General features: G+C 37.3%; 1 protein-coding gene across 3 annotated transcripts in view; it reads right to left on the bottom strand.

Annotated features, from left to right (window-relative positions):
- The window catches only part of rnf122 (ring finger protein 122), a 27741-nt gene that overhangs the window by 7039 nt on the left and 5836 nt on the right, over positions 1-14866 (bottom strand). For all 3 annotated transcript variants that reach the window (XM_015377162.1, XM_015377161.1, XM_015377163.1), the window contains exon 2: positions 11807-11963. In XM_015377162.1, the coding sequence (XP_015232648.1) occupies positions 11807-11963 (157 nt within the window). The remainder of the gene's footprint in view (positions 1-11806; positions 11964-14866) is intronic.

Raw genomic sequence — 14866 nt, forward strand, 5'->3', positions numbered from 1 at the left:
CTATCTATCTATCTATCTATCTATCTATCTATCTATCTATCTATCTATCTACCTACCTACCTACCTACCTACCTACCTACCTACCTATCTACCTACCTACCTGATAGGCTTCAAAGATATTAAAAATTTTATAGTTAAGATCTGTTAACAATCAAAATATGTTATAAAAAGTAAAAAAAAAAAAAGATCCAAATCAAACAGCTTATCGGTTTCAGTGAGATTCAAATTTTTTTGTAACTTGTAAATGTGTAATTAAAATCTTGAAGGGCAGGGATTTTTTTCTTTCTGATAAATAACTGTCGTTTAGAGCCTTAGAAGCCCCAAATTATGGACAAACCTTAAATTCCTCAATTATCAAGCACACAGAAACACCCATGGAGTGACAACTGTACTGCAACTACACACGTTCCAATACAGCTAATGAGTATGCAGACTCTTTAAATCACTGAACCTCTCCCCACCCTCCCAAAAACGACAACAATGGCGAGGAGATCTTTATCGCTTAGTGAGTCGCCTCAGTTTGGCAGGTTATTTTTGGCCTCCTGTTTTTTCACAACTATACTTAGACCCCATTATCCATTACTGTGTGCAGCTGAGTACTAACATAATCATTGCAGCTCAAGCCTCTGAGACAGAAAGCCAAAAATCATAAAACATTATTAATGAAAAACTAAAATGAAATATCTATATCTAAAGTGAGAAAGCATAAGTGAGGAAATGACAGTTATTTTTTTTTTTTTGTAAGTTGGTTTATTGTTTACTGCTTCACATGAACAATGTGAGGATACACAGTTTAAATCCGCTGGGATTTCCCATGGGTAGAAAATGATGTGATGACGGAGAAAGGGGGATGGGAATGAGATTTTCAGTTGTGCTAAAAAAAAAAAGTTATGATAGTAGAGCACCTTTAAGCATACATTCCTGTCAAATTAGTCAAAGTTAATTTGGAAATAGTTACACTATAAAACAACAGAAATGGTTGGGTGATGTTTTTTTTTTTCATTTTTTACAGGCTATGTTGCCTTAGAGCCCAAATAAACAACCTTTATTAATATTCTAAAATATGTTTACATGTAAAGAACTCTAGCCACAAAGCTAAAAAACTCTCAAAGTCTGAGAAAAGCCTCATCAGCCTGTGATTTTTATTCATTTTCAATTGATTAAATCTGTCAGCATTCAGATGTTTATTTAACGCTTCCTGTTTTTTTAGTGTTCAGTCCTTCCAGTTTGCTATCCGATGATTCATCCTCCATTCAGTCCAGCCCACTTCACCTCTAGTTTCAGCTCTCTGACTCTGACCTTGAACCCTTGAAACAGACCCACCCCACCTTGTGATCAGAGGCGTAGACAGAAATTTTTAATAGGGGTGGCCAGTCAAAAACCAGTGTAAACTGAGGAGTGGCCGAAAGCGAATAGGCGCCAGAACCTCAGGGTCCATCTACACTGTTTCAACAGGAACAAGCACAACATCCATATTTTCTAAATAAAGACAAACTATACATTCCTGCTATTTTCATTTTGATTACAAATAGATGCATATATTTAAACATTCATGCAGTCTAAATAAAAGGTATAGTGGACAAAATATCTGGGGCAAACTAATTTTCCATTGTCATTACTTACCTACATTTATAAAAAAAAATTTCCGCATAACATTAATATTACGTGTACTAATACGTACATTAAATTGATTTCTAAGTTGTTAAGAAAGTAGATATATATCTATAATTTCACTGAAAACTCCTTGATGACTTGCAGACACATAATTTTCTCTTTACCCCATATAACACAAAATTAGGGTTTTAAAAGAGCATGAATTCTGTATATATCAACTTTGATGTTAGTATTTTGATGTGCATAATTAACTGCAGCGTTTTAATTGTCAAGTAACTATTAATATATGAAAAATGTAAATGTTTAATAAGTTTAAACATTCCTCTTGATAGTATTACTGCTGCCACCGTCTGTATTAGAGGGAAATAAATGGTAGGGGTGGCCACAGGGGTGGCCAATGATTGGTTAAGGGTGGCCATGGCCACCCCTGGCCCCCCATCTAGTTTCACCCCTGTTTGTGATTACACTTCAAAATAGGCTTTCTTTTGAGTGGAGTGATGTCAGCTTTTCAGCCTCTTTACAGAGACATCATCCACTAAGCTTTAAACCTGTAAGGTCCATTAACTATTTCAACAGTTGCTGTTCTGCTTAGATGAATTGCTCATGGCCGTAGTGTCTTTTCTCTCCTGGGATTTTACTAGCTGTGTTTCTACGTTCACGTTATCCTGCAGTGAGGCCTTCCAATTGTTAAAACTTTCTGACTGAATTTCCTCAAACTCTTCAAGCTGAACGTCTATTCCGTGAAACAAAATCAATTCAACTTACAAAGAACAAGAAGTCAGACTTCCTGTTTTCACCTGATTCTCAGAATAATTTTAAAAGCTACGCTTAAAGCAAAATAATGTATTGGTGAATATGCTTCGGTTAGTGGTGGTTTTTGTGACTTTTCTGCTTGTTCCAGTTATTATAATACTTTTAGTATGATTAGTTATGCATTTTATAAATATTCAAACCCTGACTAGAAAAACAGATCTTCTGCATAGCAGCCCTTACACGTCAAAACCAACTGGCATAGCTTTCAATGTGATTAAGGATGATTACATAAAATATTAATGCAAAGGAAGTCAAATCTTTTAAGAATAAACATGAACCATTTTAACTTTCTGATAAAGGAAGATCTAAAAAGTATGGCAAACATTCATGATAGCCTCCATGAGTTATTTCTTCTTTTTGTAAAATAACATATTTCTGCAGCTTTTCTTCAGAGAGAACATCTATGAACAGCAGTATGAAAGACTTGCCTTAGACTTTCTGTTAGATTTTGTTCTGGACGTTAACTGAGCCATTCTATCTATAAAGAAAAGCACCCCTACAGCATGACACTGCCACTGTTCTGTGGATTCACATGGTGTCCCACCTCACCAATGTACCTGCTTCCAGATGTTTGCTCCTAAAAACAAAATCTGCTTTAATGAGCCTATGTAATGCACATTCAACCTTTTTTCAACTTTTAGCTATGCTGTAATTCAATTCCTTTATTAAATTAGGGAACTCATCTGCTTTCAGTATTGTCTGATATAATCTTTCAAACCAAACCTTGGATATTGATTGTTCCACAAATATAATTCCCCAATATAAAAAATGAGCCAAACTGCTATTTTTAATGACTGCACATGAAAAAAATACATAATCGGTAACTAGGTCTGAGAAAAAAAAAGTATCAGTACCAGTTAATGGAAGGTTGAGTTGCCCTATCCTGAGCTATCTCTATAGTTATGCTGCTATAAGCTTAGACTTCTGGAGAACATAGGGATCCCTATTTCATCATTCCGCTTCATTCTATCTCCATTCTCCCAATCTGCAGAATCTGTTAGTTCAGTCTCTAATGTTATGCTCTCTCTGCTTTTTCTCACAGTAGCTTCGCTTCGTCTGTTCATGTTTGGCTGTGACACCATCCTGGTGAGAAATATCAGCTGTGCTGCTGCCACCAACACCTTGTTTATAGATGTTCAAGATCGGCCTGTTTTCCAGTGTAGTCCTGTTTCTCTGACTGTGACTGACTGGATGTGCTCTCTTCATCCTCTGACATGTGAGCTGGCTCAGTGCTCCTCTTCCTGGCTGTGTGTTTCCAGGATGGGGCCGCATTTAACAGTTGCCTTTTGTATCTCTGCTCCTGTCTCCTTGAACCCCAGTCGATCTCAGCAGATGGTCGCTCATATTGAGCCTGGTTCTGCAGGAGGTTTCTTCCTGTTAAAAGGGAGTTTTTACTCTCCACTGTCGCTACAAGCATGCTTAGTGTGTCAACGAGTTGATGCAATTAACTGGTTTTCCTTAGATAGAAAACTTTTGAATCAATTTGACTGTAGGATCTGGTGAACTGTAAAGTGCCTTGAGATGACATGTGATGTAAATTGGCGCTATATAAATAAACTGAATTGAATTGAATCTTTCTATCTATTTCTTTATAAACCTGTTTGAGCTTTTTTTTTTACATTCTCCAACAGACCTCTGAGAACTTCAAATGACAGCGGTATCTAGCATTAATATGGTTTCTGAAATTGTTTAGTGCAAAGACTACCTTCAGGGAAGTAATGAGACGTATTGGTGCAAAATGTGGATATACAAAATTTGTTCTTGCCAATTTTTATTAATACTCAACAAGAACTGGTCGAAGAAGGAAGTTCCTTTTAGAGGTACACGTTATTCCAGTAGAATAGAATAGAATAGAATAGAATAGAATAGAATAGAATAGAATAGAATAGAATAGAATAGAATAGAAAATCAGTTTATTGTCCCCTAATGGGGAAATTCTGGTGTTTTAGCAGCAAATAGATTATAGAAAAAATGGTCATACAAATCTGAACCTTTGAAAAATGTATAAGAATAACATAATAGTGACAAGTTAAAAAATAATAAAATACTGTACTGTAAAGAGCTTTAACAATATAAAACTATGCACCTGGAGAATAGATAACCAATATACAACTATGGACATTTTAACAGTAATGGATATTTAAAAAATAGTAGCAGCATCTGAGATTATTTTACTGACTAAGGTAGAAACTGTGCAAAATAAGCATCACTGTAACAAATTATTGAGGTTGTTGGTTATACAGTCTTACAGCTGCTGAGAGGAAGGATCTGTGATAACGCTCCCTGGTGCATTGAGGATACAGCAGTATGTCTCTGAAGGAGCTCTCCAGTTCTGGAATAGCTTCATGCATGGGGTGGGACACATTATCCAACAGAGATGTTCATTTAATTAGAGTCCATAGGGCATCCAATCACAGAGCTGGCCTTCCTTTTATTTATTTATTTCTTACAACAATTAAAACATGAAACCTCACAGTGGCATATAAAGCAAGCCTTTGAATCATTACACTTTAAAGCAAAAAAATTAATTCATAAATAAAACTGAACATCACAAGCTCACACCCAGGCCTGAAAGATAATAGGAAACCCTGAATGAGATGATTCACCTGCTCTATAAATACATTCACAATCACACTTCTAACAAAGATTGCCATCATCTTGTTAATGTATCCGGAAAGAGTGACTCAGTCTCTAAGACTTGTGGGCGAATACAAACAGGAACAGAAGAGAGGTGAGGTTTTACTGGCACAGAGGTCTGTATCTCTGTCTGTCAATCTAACAGCAGTTTGTCAGTGAATTAGGTCTAAGTGAAATATTTTAATTGCATGACTATCGCTGATAAGGGCTAAGTTTTTTACTATTAATTCACAATCTTTGTCCCATATAAACAAGAATGCAAACATTTTGCACTGCTGGTAGAGATGGAGGTGTCGGTTGCAACCTACTCACTAATTATTCAGGGGTGACAAGTTTTCCACCATATTCGGAGAGTGTTGAATATCATTTATCAGCAAACAGAGTAAATTTACATCAGTTTTCCTTTTTTAATGAGCAGCTCCTTGTTTGGATTACAATGAAATGTTTTCTAATTACACCAAATAATCGACACAGAACATACTTTAGGCATGGAGGAACGACCTACAAATGAATCTAACTGATAAAAGTGGCTCAAACCTTAAACTCACTGTCTAAACTCCTTCAATATACACAGGTGGAAAAAAATAATAATGGTATCCCTCATTTAACGAGAGAAAACCTCACAATGCTCACAGATATAAATGGAGTCTGACGAAGAGAATGATTAAAAAACAATCTATTATACTGAAAAAAAGGGTCAAAGATTGCATTTCACCCATGTTTTAACGGAATGATCTTGACCTGTGAAATAGACCTGCAAAAAAAATGATGGTATCTTTACTTTAATATTTTGTTGCGCAACATTTCAAGGCTATCACTGCAATTACATGATTCCTGTAAGTCCCAATCAGACTTCTGCTCCTCTCTGAAGGCATTTTGGTCCACTGCTCAGGAGCAAACTGCTCCAGTTGTCTCAGACATCATGATACAGTTCATTCCAAGACTGTTCAGTTAGATTTGGATTCAGAATAGTCCAGTATTATCTTCTTAGTCATTGTTGGGTTTTTTTTAGCTGGGTGTTTCAGGTCCTTATACTTTTGAATACCCATGACCTAGAGCTGAGACCAAGTTTCTGACTTTGGGCAGCACATTTCTCCATAGAATACCTTGGTAGTCTTCAGATTTTAGAGTACCCTGCAGAGATTCAAGACACCCTGTCCCATGAAGAAGCACTAGAACATGCATGACTGAGCCTCCACGTTTCACAATAACGACAGTGTTCTTTTCTTGGTATGCTTCATTTTTCTGTAGGTGAAGTTATATTTTTGTCTAATCAGTCGACAGGACATTCTTCGAGAAGCTTTGTGGTTTGTCACCATCTAGTTTGGCAAATTCTTGTCTGGCTATTTTGTGATTTTGTATTCAACAATGGTGTCCTTCATAGTTGTCTCCCATTAAATCTATTTTGGCTCAAATATGGATGGATGGTGTGTTATCACATTGATGGTCCTTGAGCTTGAAGCTCACTTTTAATTTCTCTAGAAGTTTTTCTGGTCCTTTTCGTTACCATTTCTATATTCTGTCCCTTTGATTTGTCAATAATCTTCCTTATGTGGCTACATCCAGGAAGGTTGGATACAGCCCCAGCAGGTCTAAAAGTTCTGAATATTGTATGCAACTGTAGCCACAGGAACATCAAGCTCCTTGGAGATGGTCTTATAGCCTTTAACTTTAACATGTTTCTCTATCATTTTATTTCTAATCTCCTGAGAGAACTCTTTCCTTCATTTCCTCTGGTCCCTGTTGAGTGTGGTACACACAATGTCACCAAACAGCATAGTGACTACCTTGAACCCTATATATAGGCCCACTGACTGGTTACAAGCTTGTAGACACCTGTGAATAGGGTGAACAGATGTCCTGATTTGTGTGGAACCGTCCTGCATTTTTCACATCCACCAAGAGAAGCCGAAATTGCCAGGATGATAAAGGACATTTACCATTTAAACTCACTGAATTTCCCAGAATCAGATCAGTTTCTGCAAACCAGAATGGTCAAACATTTCTCCAATGTGATTTAACCGCTTTCTGCAAGTTATCAAAAGCATCAGGCTTTTTCTATGAAAGGCAGCCAGTTGGGTTTAGGGTTTAGAGGGCAATTATTTTTTTCAAATGGGGTCTAGTTGGTTTATATAACTGTCTTCATGACTGACTTTTGTATTTACTCAGGTTATTTTTGGCTGATATTAAAATACGGAAGCAGAAGAAATCTTTTTCTTAGCAACATGTGTGAATGACTATTTGTGACTGCAGATGAGTTAAGCTCTTTCATGTGCTTTATTTAAACCATGGGTATGATTGCACCTCATAAATCTTGTAATACTGTTTTTTTTATACTCATTGGCAGATGATTTTTTTAAAGCCTAGATTTATTTTAATCCTTATTTCAGAAGTCTTACCTTCCGGTTACTAATGATATGATGTAACTCTCTTACAGGAAGAAGAATAAATGCAAGACACCTGCCTTATGTCACTCAGCTGGAGAGAACATTTGTCCTATCTGCTTCCAGCTGACTCATTGCTAAAACTGAGACATTTTGATCCTTTTGGAAAGGATTGCATTATCCCTGGTCTGAAAATATCCCTCCACTACAACAAACACAGGCTAATTTGCTAAATAAGGAGCCATCCAATCAAATTCCTCCCCCAGGTGTTGGCGTTTCCTGGTGAGCTTTTGTGCACTGCCTGTGCAGCGGTTTTGTGTGCTCCCACAGTGAGCTACTGAGGCGACGGTTATTCTGAGCTCATCTCTGTCCTCACACATTGTGACCAGTGGCTTCCTGTTGCCTCACATCCCGTCCTTTGGACACATATGCCTGCGGGCTCATCGGGGGACTTCACAGTGTACAGCAGGAGAGGTCACCATGTTCCCCTTTGTTTTCCTGCCCTCCCTCACTGGCCTTCTCGCCTACACACACACACAGATACAAGTTTGTATTTCTATCCAAATTAGATCTTGACTGTCTTTCACTTTAGGGACTGGAACTATACATAATCCTTACATTTACCTAAATATCTAAACCAACTGCCTATCATTAAAAATGGTGCTCTGCCACATTAAAACCAAAATTAAAGTCAAAAGTTTAAGTCATTATACCAGAAAAGTACCTAAATAAGGAACACGAACAAGTAAATTCACACACATCCACACAATAACCCTATGTTAGCAGACTTATAAAAAAGGGATGGATCTGTCGAGTTGTTGATCTCCTGACTCTTACATCACAGAGAGGTCGACTCCTGTTGTGTGCTATAAAATGACTGTATTATATTTGGGGATCAAATTTCTTACATTTGATCCCATTCCACTTTAGATAAACTTTAGTGAAAGTATATTTATATTTTTTATTTATATTTATATATATATATATATATATTTATAGTTTTTTTTTTTTTTCATCTATTTAAATATTCCTTTCATCTATTGTCTAGGTTTCCACTTATACTTGCTGGGTCACGGAGGTGTTATGTAACAAAGTACAAATACTTCGAAACCTTACTTAAAGGTATTGTGGATTTTCTCCATTTTTTTAAAAGACCCCCCCCCCAAAAAAAAATGCACATGCACAACCCTGTACCCGCTCCTGAGAGGAAATACGCCCAAGAGCATGCATGAGCCCATTTCAGCTCATACACGCTCTATTTAACAGTTGCTGTTCTTATAGCTCATACAACCTTACTGTGTCTGAACATCAACTCTAACCCCGAAATCCCACAATCTTTATATAGAGCAGGGACTATATAGTGGATTTTATAGTGAACTCAGCTAACTTGCTGTTTGGATGGATGATCATTACTTTTTGCTCCCTGTTGGTCACGTGACTACTCCTTCACCATCTTTCTTATTAGTTTGCAAAATAGTTGCTGCTGTTGGCTATTTTGCAAAGGATTATGGAAATCCCATAATGCTTTGCGAGGAGAGCTCTCTGCGTGGAGCATTTAGGGTTTCTGCCTCATCTGAGGCCATTCTTCTCATACACTTAGTTGACACTTTTTCTGTTATGACCCTCTGCCATTTTCAAAGAACCACGGTGAGAAAGGTGAGCTTCAATGACTGTCTGAAACTGTAGCTCACCACAAATATACGCCTGAAAGTGAGCATGTGCAGAAAAAGATAGCTATTTTGAAAATCCACCTGGAAATAAAAGATCGGCCTCTATACCTTTAAGGAGAAATTTTGTCTATCTATTGATTAATTAACTAACTTAATTAATTCCTGGATACTAAAATAAACCGTCTTTCAAGATGATGCAAAGTTAAAATTGACACAGATACAATGAAAACAAAGAAAATTAAGTATAAGGAGGTTATCATCTCGAAAATGTTCCTTTAATAGGGTAGCACAATAACCAGAATGGGGTTTTAAGCATCTGTCCTTAACATTTTCTCCTCCATTTCTTTTATTTTTATACTTGAAGTAGTTTTTAAAATGTTACTTTTACACTGTTACTTGAGTAAAAAGCTTAAATTAATACTCTAACTTCAACAAAAGTTTTTTTTTACTTTTTTTTTTAAACTGTAGGATTTATACTTCTACATTAATACTTTTGACACCTCTGCTGTGTCACATGAGGGAGGGTTGGTGTCTAGCTCCATAAAAGGTGATGCACACCCTGAACAAGTCGCTGATCCATCAGAGCAACACAGAGACACCCAGTACAAACAAATAGGGAAATTTAAGATCAACTACAAATTAGAAGCTTGAAGACAGAAAGAATATAGACTTGGACCTGAAACCAGGACCTTCTGGTTATAGAGTAACAGTGATTTAAAAAAAACGCACCACTATACAGCCCTAAGAAAATGAAATGTACCTACTAATGAGTGAATCAGGATTTTAAATGACGTCATCATGTTTGAAATAACAAACAAGCCTTTGCAGTTATGTGGGAGCATTTATCGTTATTAGGGGTGTAAATAATAATTGTTTTGTATCGATGCATCGATCCAACAGCCGACGATCCGATGCATCGACATGTCTGCAAGAGTATCGATACATGTTTTGTTTTTTTTCCTCCGGTCTATTTTTATCCATTTGCTCCTGGACGTAATTCTGACTCCCCGTGCTGCAGTGGCGCTAAACGTATTTTGCCCTCCTACCTCGCTTCCTCTAGCCACTACCCTCTTTCCACATGCACACACAGTCGCGTAAACAGTAGGCAAGACAGACATGGCAGAGGAAAAAAAAGATAATGTATTCTTGAATACTGAGAATAATAGAATCGTCGGGTCAGGAAATCGATACTGAATCGAATCGCCATGATGGGTGTGATTTACACCCCTAATCTTTTTCCTGATAAATTTGTCATCACGAGTTTTGAAGCGAAAAATTAGAATTATAAATTATAAACCTCCCAAAAATGGGACAATGAATTGTCTGAATGTTTTACTTCTAATTCGTTCTTATTTTTGGAGCATTTTTGAATGTTCAAAGAATATTATTAGATATGGCGGCTGTGCGATGTTTATAAATTATTTATTATAGTGATAAAATAATGCTTCTTTATGTTACTGGTGTCCTGCAGAAGCCTACTTTAAATTTTAAATGTTATTTAACAGCAGTATCTGTGATTGTGGGGCTATGATTGCTATGGCATGCAGCCACAACCATACAGTGACGTAAAAAAGACTGTAAAGAAGTAAGGAGGTTTATTTTCAACCTTACTTTTATGGTTGTCATGATGGTAATACTGAACAGGGTGATAAGATTTTAAGTCAATATCGCTCAGCTACTTATCAAAACATGTTTCAGTTGACTTTATATTTGGATCCTCTGCTTTTTTTATTTGGATTAACTCCTGACACTGTGCTGTCTTAAGTTTAAAAAAGATTTTGCAGCTTTTCTTACATTACTGGCAAGACGCAGAATACTATTGTGTTGGAAATCCTCTCTGCTGTATGACACTTGGATCAGAGAAGTTCTTCATTTCAGTAGGCTTGAAAAAATTAAGTTTACCTTACGGGGGTCTATGAGAACGTTTTTAAAGATATGGCAACCCCTTTTTTTATTATATTTGGAGTGTCATAATATTCCTTCCTAAGCTGGCTAGAATTTGTTATGTATGTATTTATTTATTAATTTTTGCCATCAATATAATTTCTTCTATCGTTATATTTATAACAGTTTTTATTCAAGTATAGTAATTCATAATATTGGAGACCTGGTTTTGTTTAGTTTGTTTAGACTCTACCACCAACAATCCCTCATTCTGGGGTTCTTACTGTATGGTAAGTGTTAATGAGCTGCACATGGCGCACTGCACATAAGCAAAACATGTCCCACCAAATACCAGACTTCATTTACACGTTTGTTTTGTTCGTTTTTAGGTTAAATCTGGTCGGTCGGTCATAGTCTTGATTTAGTCCAGAAATAGTTATTGAAAATTGGGCTGTTTTGCTCAGTCTGATTTTGTCCCACTTTAGTCCAATAATAGCAATGAAAAGAAAAATTACAGCTTTTCACCTTTCACTTTGCAACCAAATATTGAGATTGTTTGGACATAAATCATGTCGTCTTCTCAATGTCTTTTCACCAGTTTTAGCTCAGGGGGGTCCATCAAATAAGCTTTTTAAATACCTAATACTTTATTTTTGTTTATAAATCAGAGAAACATGATTTTTTAAAACATTTTAGTCACCAATTTAGTGTTTTTTAGTTATTTAAGTCCTCTGCAGCTTATCATGTTCCAGTCAGGACACGGCTAATCCTTTTTTAATGTTTCTTCTTGGTGTCGCCACTTACCTGATAAAGTAGCAGCAGAAGATGAGGCTCAAGATGAAGACAAAGATGCCTGTCCCAAAGATCACCATGTAGATGTTGAGGGGAAGGTCCTGGAAGGTGATGGGCGGCATGGTGCACGACTTGTTCGAGTAAACCAGTCCCAGACCACAGAAGCAGCCTAAACAAGACAAAGGGAGCAGTTGCAGAAATAGTTCCTCATAAGCAAAAGCTTCCGAAATAACAAAGAAAATTCTTAAAAACATCTAAATGCAAATCTCCAAGGCAAACTTTGTTGTTCCAAATGCTTCTAAGCCTGCAAAAACATCCCAGATGTGAGGTTTGATATAGCAACACATCAATGATCCAGATTCAAACTAGTAAAAGTCTAATCAATATTCATGAAAAAATCCGGGAAAGGAATCATCCCTCTTTGTTTTTGGCAGTGTCTGACAGTAGAGCAGTACATGTCTGACTGCAATATCTTAATCGATGTTTAGCAAGGGGGTTATGGCCTGTTTTAGCAGCTGAACTCAGCTCATATAATACATTTTAGACAGACCAATAGTCCCATTTTGTGTGTACAGTCAGGAGATGTCCCATTTGTATCCCAACATGGCTGTGCCCAGGTGCACAAACAAGGTTTATAAAATATGGATGGGCAAGTTTGGTGTGGAAGAACTTGACTAACCACTAACCAACAAATCTTGGGACAAATCAGTGCAGGAACGGTGAACCAGGCCCTCTCCTCCAACACCACTGTCTGAACATACAGACATGTTTCTGGGAGAAAGGTTAGCTATTGAATGTATATCCAGACATCCGGCAGAACTCTCTAAGACACTGCGCTGGGTTGGTTCTGGATTTGCTGCCTTTTTGCTATTTCTATTCGCTTTAGCCCTGACATGACTTAAATTTAATTCAGTTTCAATGTAATTCAGTTTATTTCTATACTGCCAATTCATGACATATGTCATCTCAAGGCACTTTACAGTTCACCAGATCATACAGTCAAATTGATTCAAAGTTTTCTATCAAAGGAAAACCAGTTGATTGCATCAACTCATTGACTCGAAAGCAATCCCTCACACTAAGAATGCTTGTAGCGACAGTGGAGAGGAAAAACTCCCTTTTAACAGGAAGAAACCTACAGCAGAACCAGGCTCAGTGTGAGNTTTTGCTATTTCTATTCGCTTTAGCCCTGACATGACTTAAATTTAATTCAGTTTCAATGTAATTCAGTTTATTTCTATACTGCCAATTCATGACACATGTCATCTCAAGGCACTTTACAGTTCACCAGATCATACAGTCAAATTGATTCAAAGTTTTCTATCAAAGGAAAACCAGTTGATTGCATCAACTCATTGACTCGAAAGCAATCCCTCACACTAAGAATGCTTGTAGCGACAGTGGAGAGGAAAAACTCCCTTTTAACAGGAAGAAACCTACAGCAGAACCAGGCTCAGTGTGAGCGGCCATCTGCCGAGGCCGACTGGGGTTCATAGAGACAAAAGCAGAGATACAAAAAGCAGCTGTAAAAGACTTCAATAGTCTTTTTTCACCTGTCTAATTCATTTAAGCACATCTGCAAAATATGCTGACATTGTAATGTACTGGCGCTCAGCCGAAAATTAATAAAAGCAAGATGACCAACATATCACACACAAGTGTTCTTGTCCTACTGTATCTAGAGAGGACAGTTTGTTGACACTCTTTAAATCCCCTACCCCAGCAGTATGTAAATGTCAGTCCTCCAGTGTCCCTCTCCTGCAGCTTTTGCATGCATCCCTGCTCCAAAGCATCTGAAAGAAACTGCTAAATCGCCTCCTTGGAATATCAGCCAGTTTAGCAGAGGTCAGGCCAATAATCATTCATTTGTTTCTGGCGTGTTAGAGCAGGGATGCATAGAAAAGCTGCAGGATAGTGGAACTGGAGCCCTGACCCTCTGACACTAGCCCTAATACTAACCATTACCGTAATCTTTACCTAGACTCTATTCACACCTTAGACCTAAACTTAATCACTGAACCACGTCTGTATGTTGTCTGATAAGAGATCTGTGGCTCTAGGTCCTTAAACCAACATGAGAACAAACTGTATTATAAGATCCATTCTTAGAGGTCCCTCCAGTCCACAGTTACAGCTTTATATAATGATTCTTTACAATGACAAATGGTTCTTTCTATGTCAGAACTGTTGCAGTCTAATTTCCCTCAAGAGTTATTAAATTTTTATGTAACTCGGTTTAATAAAGACTTTTCCCTGAAAGAAAAAAAACTGTCAATTGCTTCTAGTCTGAGCTGCAAAGTGGGTGTGGATCCTATATCTGTCTTTAGTAATTACTCCTCACACAGGACTGGGTGAATGATGGATGAGAAGGCAAGGCATCAGGAAGGATGGATAATGGAAAATAAAGACACTCAGATAGATAGATGGAAGCGTTGCTAGGTGTGATTTACCATAAATTAAACTTAAAGAGATATCATATTAGTTTTTATTTTTAATCCTTAAAATAGCCTGATTGACAGCTCAGTAGTTTGGCGCTGATGCATCTATAACTGTGTTGCCAATTTTCCTGAATTTCAAGCTTCAGGCCGGAGCTTCCCGCGTAGTTCGGCGGATGTGTCGTCAATCGTGTACTTTCTGTTTGCTGCAGCGAGAAGCTGTCTGCTTCTCACTCGATGTAAGGTGACAAAAGTTTTTTTTTAAAACCTTGTTAAATATGAGCACGAGCTTCGAGAGCGAGCAGAAGAGTGGTGCAATTATGTGTTTTGAAGAAAGGAACCATCTAATGAGAGGTTGAAGTGTCATTAGAAAAATCTGTAATGGCTCTTCAGGAAAAGAGCAGTGAATAATGAGGAAAAATGAGATACACAAGTATTCATTCACTATTCAGCAGTGATAAAATGTAAATCTGGTATAGTTTGTTCTCTAATTAAAAACAAAATACAAATGTGGTTAAATGTTCAAGATTCTTGGTTATACCTACAAAAGTTATAGCCTGGGTGCCAGTCCAAACTTAGTCCCGCCCACAAGGTTTGAGTTCGGGGAGGTTCGGTCTGGCCCTGCTCCATAGTAGCG

This window comes from Cyprinodon variegatus, unplaced genomic scaffold (genome assembly GCF_000732505.1).
Source record: "Cyprinodon variegatus isolate N-32 unplaced genomic scaffold, C_variegatus-1.0 Scaffold147, whole genome shotgun sequence".
Classification (NCBI taxonomy): Eukaryota; Metazoa; Chordata; class Actinopteri; order Cyprinodontiformes; family Cyprinodontidae; genus Cyprinodon; species Cyprinodon variegatus.